This window comes from Octopus bimaculoides, chromosome 11 (genome assembly GCF_001194135.2).
Source record: "Octopus bimaculoides isolate UCB-OBI-ISO-001 chromosome 11, ASM119413v2, whole genome shotgun sequence".
Taxonomy (NCBI): Eukaryota; Metazoa; Mollusca; class Cephalopoda; order Octopoda; family Octopodidae; genus Octopus; species Octopus bimaculoides.
Window position 1 is genome coordinate 32,049,067 of NC_068991.1, and position 8,453 is coordinate 32,057,519.

Sequence of the window (8,453 nt, forward strand, 5' to 3'; positions counted from 1 at the left end):
GTCATAATGCTGCAAATACATCTGTACAGATCAATGGAGGTTTCTTCGATATTTTTATAGCCACTTTAGACAGTCCAGAGGCATATATTTGTCATATTCCAAATATCAGCTTAATAATGGAAAAGTAATTTTATTAAACCCTTAAAATCCTGGATTATTTTCGAAGTAAACTGAAACACATAACCAATATTCTTCATGGGAAATATGACTGTAAAACAGTTAAGAAATTTTCAAACTTATTTATGTGGACTGATGAATAAGTATCCAGACTGTTGCCACAGTAGTGAAGCTAAAGCATGCAGAGTAAAGCCGCTTGGCACAGATTGACCTTGAACTCAGCTGTGCATGTACAGTAAGATTTAATGTTCTAGCTCACTTCTGCTGTTTACAGCAGTGCTTAGAAGGAAGGTGTGTAGAATGTATTTGTTGCATTGACCATGATGGAGAAAGTTGAGTAGAGAATCTGCATCAAATTTTGCCAAAAGCTTGGTGATACTTGCTCAGAGGCCTACACAAAGTTTTCAAAAAGTTTTCATTGTTCTCAACATAATCACGGAGATCTTGTGTAACTGAAGCCCAAGTGTCTTTTTTGTCAGCTGAACACAGTTTTGGCACACATGCGTCTCATACCCAAATCTTTAGTGATAACAGACTGAACTGAATTGTAACTAATCTACACATCCTCTGATGACTCATGGATGGTGATTCAACTATTTCCCCTCACAGCTGCATGCACATCTGTGATATTTTTCTCAGTTCTGCTGGTTGTGAGTCTCTCAGAATGTTCATCAATATCGACACTTTTTTGGCTATCTTGGAAATGTCTGAACCACTCGTACACTTGTGTGCAACTCATACACTCCTCTCCATACACTTTCTGCAACTTTGCATAGGCTTCTGAGCAGGTATTGCCATGACAACTTTCTCTGTCATGGTCAATGCGACGATCACATGCTACATACCTTCCTTCCAAGCAGTGCTGTAAGCAGCAGAAGTGAACCAGAACATTAAAACTTAGTGCGCATGCACAGCAGAGTGAAGGTCAATCTATGTTAAGTGGCTTTACTTTGCATGCTTTAGCTACATTACTATGGCAACAGTCCAAATACCTATTGATTAGACCTCGTAAATTAGTATTCTTTTTAAGTTTAATGAATTAATTAAAAATACATTCAACTCTATTGCTGAATAATTTAGACAGATGAGTAGAGAGGTTCATAGTTAAAACTTGTAGACTGGTGCAACAGCTGTTGATTTAGACAAACATCTGCTGATAAGATCTGTTTTGTGTAGTGTGAGAGGGTGGAAAGGAGAGAGGGGAGTGCAAAATTGTTGCCTTGACAACCATTCATTATACATATCAAAAGAATTCAAAAGGTATTTTGTCTTGACACACACATTTCATTAAAAATATGTGAGAAATGAGAAAGAACAAAAATTCAATGGCTGCAAAGTTGTTTTAGTCATTGGACTGTGAACATGCTGGAGCACCACCTTGAAGGCTTTAGTCAAACAAATTGATTCCAATACTTAACATTTTTTAAAGCCTGGTACTTATTCTATTGATCTCTTTTTGCTGAACTGCTAAGATACAAGGACATAAAAAAACCAGCACCAGTTGTCAAGTGGTAGTTGAGGACAAATACAAAGATGCACACACACACACACATATATATGTATGTATGTATGTGTGTATATATATATATATATATATATATATATATATATATATATACCACAAAGGAAAAATTTTATGGTCACTAATTGTGACTGAGGGTGCCAAAGCACCTATATTGTAAGAAATAAGAGTTAAAAACTTAATACTGTATGAAGCACACAATATATATACACTGACAGGGGATAGACACAATGATTTTCTTTAGTTTCCATCTACCAAATCCACTTGCACAGCTTTGGTCAGCCCAAAGCTATAGTATAAGACACTTGCACAAGGTGTTACACAATGAGACTGAATCTGGAACCATGTGGTTGGGAAGCAAACCTTTTGCTACACAGTCATGCCTGTACCTATTTAATTACATTTAATAAGGTGCTCAGGCAAAAATCACATGTGCTTACAGTTCAAGAATTAATATGTTTGGAACAGAGATGTTAATGTTTGAAGAATTTATGAATTAGTTCCTTCTCTAAGCCAAAGCGCTATGATTTATTCTAGATTCCATAAAAGTTTAAACAGGTCAGTTTGGCACCACAAAATCAATTTGATTGGTTGAGTGTGTGAGTTGAGAAAGTGATTGTACATCAAAGAGGACATTGGTTCAAACAGATTTGGGGGTGAAAAACATAGTTCTTGGGTTATTAGCAGGAAGTCGATAGAACCTGACAATATTCAGCTTTGCAGAAGAGATGGAACAAGATTGAGATGGTAAACAAGAAATTAGTCAACCTAAGGTAGTAGGAGAACAATATCTGTGGTGTGGTTGCAAAAACTATCTTTTAATTTGTCACCAACATCAACCTCACTCCCCTTAACCAATACTATATTGATATAGTATTAGAAAAAAAAGTCATGAACATGAAGGAATTCCCCAGAAAAAGACCAAGGTCTGGCTACCTATCAAAATAGATGTACAAAAGAAATAAACAAGTACCTATGATGCACAGACTTCTCATTAAATTCCTCAACAATCTGAGAGCAACAGCTGATATAGAAGTGCAGCAGATAATGTATATTTACAATACTGTTTTTTTTTTTGTAACTCAATATGTTAAGTTAAAATCCAGTTTAAGATAAATTTGACTAAGTATGAAAAGAATGGGTAAGATTTATTGCTGTCTTTTCACAAGTCTGATAAAATAGATTATATTGGAACTAACAGGAGGAAGAGTGAGTCAGTGCCCACAGCCTCCCAGAATGGTGATGCTGATATAAATGATACCCAATCTGAAACTATACACATCATGATTCTAACCAAGCTCAACACTTAATGCCATGATTTCATTTTACATTTAATTACAGACACAAATTACAGGACCCCTGTTATTAACTTTTATTATCTGAACTAATGAGTAATCTGTTTGAAGTTCCTTAATGTGCTAGAAATAGTAGCCAAAGTTTCATATTACAACTTGTTTTAAAACGAACTCACTAGGTTTGTAGTAGGGATAAATATATAAGCACTTTTTCTTCACAACATCTTCATAATCTTTTTCTATTCTAGGTACAAGGCCTGGAATTTTGTGGGAGGGGGCCAGTCAGTTAGATCGACCCCAGCACGCAACTGGTACTTAATTTATCGACCCCTGAAAGTATGAAAGGCAAAGTCGACCTCAGCGGAATTTGAACTCAGAACGTAAAGACAGACGAAATACTGCTAAGCATTTTGCCCGGTGTGCTAACGTTTCTGCCAAATTACTGCCTTACAACATCTTCATAATCACTATAGAATTAATTACATCTCTAATAAATCTGAGAATTAAAAAATATCTTTGCTTTGTGGTGAAAGATTAATTCTTTCACCACAAAGCAAAGATATTTTTTATTACGGACTTCCACAGAATTTAGCTTCTTGATCAGCCTAAAGCTATTGTAGAAGACACTTTCTTTAAGTGTTTTATAGAGGGGTTGAACCTAAAACCAAGTGGTTGCCAAGCTAGTTATGTCATTATCTCATTCTGTATTTTCATTGTGCACTCACTATTAACATCGGGAAAAAGTTTTGTACAGTCAACAAGTGTACCCTTATGTGGTTGTTCAACCTGCTAGTAATAGCAGTCAAATCTCCCTCAAATCAAACACTCTTGAAAAAAATAAAAAGGACACATAAAGTAAGGTAGCATATCTGAATAAAAGATGTTAAAAAAAAAAATGAAGCTCTGTTTGATCAGAGCTAACCTGAGATTATTCTGTAACAAATACAACTAGTTTTCACCAAAATATAATATATTTATAGTTGACAAACACAAACATCTTTTTAGCATTCAACAACATTAATAATTTTAACCAGTGACTTTATATATATATATATATATATATATATATATATATTAAAGCTAATAATACATTCAAATGGGTTTCTAAGTAGTTTCTCATCTAACCACCAATATTTTGCAGTTTATTACAATGAGATAGAATAGTTGTAGAGCTGGAGAAGCTCTTTGTTGTAAACAATAGATAATTCAATGTGGAATGAAAACAGGAGAGGAAGCAACATTTCTCACCTTAAGGGAGTCTACAAGATCCTCAATAAGAAAAAGTCGTCGCAGTTCTTGAACAGTAGCATTGGTATGCTTCAAGATGAGCTTGACAACCTTCTGTGTTTTCTGGTCATTTAACTCAATGTCACATTCCAGATATTCCCTAGAAATTTAAGATTTTTTTTTTTTCAAATTTAATGAAAAAACATTTACAACAGAGAAAAGAAAAAGCAAAGAAACAAAATTAAAGCAACTTTCTCCATCTCCAATCATTTCTCAAGCTTGTATAATCTGATTGGATCTTCTGACTCATTACATTTTGAATTCAAATCCTGTCATAAAAAAATCTCCTTCAATAAATTCTGATCGACCCATCCAAGCAAGGAAAAGTTATTTCAATGCTAGAAATAACAGTCACATTTCCCTCAAATCATACCATACCATCTTAAAGTGTAAGGACACATTGAAAGGGATCGTCATAGCTGGAATATCTTTGTGTTCACTTGAGACTGTGTATCTGCTGAACCATGGCTGGTTGACTTAGGTCTAAACAACAACATATGTAGTCCATACTTGTGAATTAAGAGGAATGGGTCACAATCTACAGTGACCATTGTTATGAAGTTTATTAGCTTTCAATTGGACTCTTAATATATTCTTCCAGTATAAATAAAATGATCTTTTATCAATCAATACATTACCATGGAAACAGAGAAGTGTATGAAACGTAAGTAATTAGCTAGGTACAAAAATAGACAAAATCAAAATAATAATGATAAAAAAACTCCTTTGATTATGTAGATTAAAAAATATGAATAGTTGACTGTTGTTAATGAAGACAACAGATAAGTGTTCATATGTTAATGAGGGAATCTCAACAATTGAATATATTTGAACATTTGGTCTGCAGAGTCAGAGTTGAGTTGCAGTTAACAAACATGCTCTCAACAAGCTGAAGGTTAACTGCTAAATATGGATTGTGTGATAGCAAATAATTAAGAAGTATAGAGAGTCTTGTCACCACATAGTTCCTCTCCAAATGGTAATTTCAGTGAACAATTATATTTGCTGTTATATGATTGGTGATAAAAACACTTCATAAAAAGTGAATGGCTCAACACATTTCCAGTGTAACACTTTAGAATCCTTCTAGCTACCCAATAACACATCCATTATTATATTTTTCCACTCCATGAATCCCAGAATTGATCAAAATTTAATCCTTCTCTAAACCTTGCAAGCATCTATAACATCTACAGCTTACTGGTAAACAAAAAATTAGCTTCCCTTTTTGCCACTCCAAGAAGTTTGTATCATAGAACTAGGTGTGGTCTCAAGTGGGTGAGTACCAAAAGGGTAAAGTGACAGTTCCATGAAAGAGGTGCTTCAGTTTCAACATTCAGTCTCAGATCAAGCCAATTCCTAGACAACTCCCAAATGAATAAAAACTGATTTTTACCAATCTTTTTCAATTTTATTATTCAGATGACCTCAGATACAAAATCTACAGCCATCCTTCCATACTGGTATGAATTTCATTAGTCCATAATCAATAGCTTCTTACCAGCTCAAATTTTTAGTTTATCAACTCTTTTTAGGTAAAAACTAGGAGTTGATGGCTGTCTTGAGGTCTAATTCAACTCTTTCAGCCAGCCACATTTCCTAGAGTATAATATGATATACATGTAGTATCCATTTCAGTCCATGCTTTCTTTAATTAACTAGTGTTTATTATATTAACAACATCAGACACACAAGTACACATACATACACCAACATAATACATGTGAGAAATAACAGGCAATTCATGATGTTTTCAAATGGAAGCATATACTGAAAAATATACTCCCAAGTGCACTATGAGAATAAAGCTGGATGGTCTTGGCTGGAATGCCTTTGATCATAGGTCTGCTCAGTCAGAGCTGATGTCCAACAACATTAAAAGGACAGGGCATGAATTAAACTGGAATGCCATTGATCATGGATGAGAATTGGATCAAAGTTATTAAACAACAACAACAGATGGATTAATTTGATTGTATAATATTTTAATTTCTTCCATCAGACCTACAGACAAACCACTTCCCAAATTAAAAAAGCAATAGTCAGTTAGCTCTCATGGAGCAAATTTATGGGCAAACTTATTTCAACCAATAATATACAGGGATAGTGTTTCTTTGTGGTGGTTGTTAGCCGTAGGACTGCTCTGAACATGTAGACCTCCAACCACGACCATCCTGCATTTGCAAGCGATAAAAATTGGCTACATCTATATAGAAGTTGCCTCTTTGATTATGTATTTATGGTTCCACAGCTGTAGGTGGTAGTGCAGTAAGACAATAATGAGGAACTTACTTGAAAGGATGTCCATCACCAGATTTTTGGACTGCTTGCATGATGTTCTTGTAAACACGAAAACTGAGAGTGACCGCCAAAATTGCCAGGGACAGATAAGCAATAACAGTGAGTACTGAGTAAATTGCCAAGGAGAGGAGAATAAAGAGCATGCTGCCAAAGACCACAGCTGTTTTCTTGACATCTCTCCAGTAGATGAGATCCAAGACTGAAGGAAATGAAAAAAGAAAAACAAAAAATAGTAAATTTGTTACAATTTTACTTAGAAATTTTTTAAGAAATGGATAAAGCAAATGATATAAAAATGGTTTTTTATGTTGTTGATACTAAATCACCAAAATAACTGATTAGTGAAAAGACCTCAAACTCACTCAGAATTTAACTAAGAAGGAGAAAGTTTTTTTCTTGAGCAAGAGTATTATTAAAAGGTTCTATAGCTAACTCTCAAAACATTTTCAGAAATGGCATTAAACAGAAATATTGAAGATATTGTGTGTGTGTGTGTGTGTGTGTGTGTGTGTGTGTGTATGAGAGAGAGAGAGGGGGGAGTGAGTGAGAGAGTGAGTGAGTGAGTGAGAGAGAGAGAGAGTGGACAAAGGTGTAGAAACAATGATGGACTTCAGAACTTCATTATTCCAAACAAATTATAAAGAGCTCTAATGGAAATGAAAAAGAAAAAAAATATTAATATAAAGATAAAAACTAGACCAGTAGTGTATTTAAAAAATGTTTAAAATAGAAGCTGTGCACCAATGTGTGTATGCAGACATGGCTGTGAAGTTAAGAAACATGTTTAGAAGTAATGAAAGAATTTATAAACTATTTAAGGAAACTGCATAATGAAGAACTTCAATGACTTGCAGCAGATCAGTAAAACAGCATTAGATGAGAGTGGATCAGATGAAACACATTATATAAGATGATTCTTATATATTCATAAATCAATGCTCTAAAACAAACCAGTAAAAACCCAACCATATATCAAAAGATTTCATTTCTCTTAAAATCAGAAGATTTCTTTTTCATAATAAACGGAATTTTTTTATTCAATTTTTCATTTTAGTAGTTCCCACCCATCCTTAAACAATTGCAATTTTAAAGCACAAATATTAGTGTTAAGACAGCCTGACAAAACTAAACACATGCATATATAAGAAAATTCTTTGGTTACAGCAATATTTCATATTCAAGTAAAACAGAGGAGTCAGTTTTGTCGGCAATTGTTAATACAAAAGTTTCAGAAAACGGAAACTACAGCTTCTATCATTTAAGCAACACAAATAATTAAGTATGTTGTATTGATGTTTTTATTACAGAATTGTTTCTATCGTATAATTTGAGTTTATTCTGCTTCTGCAATGCAACTGTAAACCAGTGGTTAGTTTATACACTATCTGCAGACACATCAGTCTTGTGATTTGAATTTGTTACTTTCAGGGAAATACCATTTCACCTAGCTCTGAAGTATATTGTGGTTTTTAACACTATACTCTTTAAGTGGATATTTCTGAAAGAAAGAAAATTTCTAGCTTTTGAGTATTTAAACAATACACATTAAGTATGTCATTGAGGTTGTATACACATATACAAACATATATTCATATGTATATATATACATACATACATACAGACACACATGTATATACACATATACACAAATATACCCATGCACATATACACACACACACATACATACACATATATACAATATATATATATATACACATACACACACATATATATATATATATACACACATGTAGATATATACGCACACATTTATATATACACCCACACATGCATATACATGTATACCCTCCCCAACCATATACATACATACATATATATATATATATATATAATATACATACATATATATATAATATACATATATATATATATACATATACATACATACATATACATACATACATATACAT

General features: G+C 33.4%; 1 protein-coding gene across 5 annotated transcripts in view; it reads right to left on the minus strand.

Moving 5' to 3' along the window:
* Positions 1-8,453, minus strand: part of LOC106868368 (reticulon-1-A) — a 234,477-nt gene that overhangs the window by 18,553 nt on the left and 207,471 nt on the right. For all 5 annotated transcript variants that reach the window (XM_052971676.1, XM_052971677.1, XM_052971678.1 and 2 more), the window contains 2 exons: positions 6,514-6,721; positions 4,183-4,321 (listed from right to left, as the gene is read on the minus strand). In XM_052971676.1, the coding sequence (XP_052827636.1) occupies positions 4,183-4,321; positions 6,514-6,721 (347 nt within the window). The remainder of the gene's footprint in view (positions 1-4,182; positions 4,322-6,513; positions 6,722-8,453) is intronic.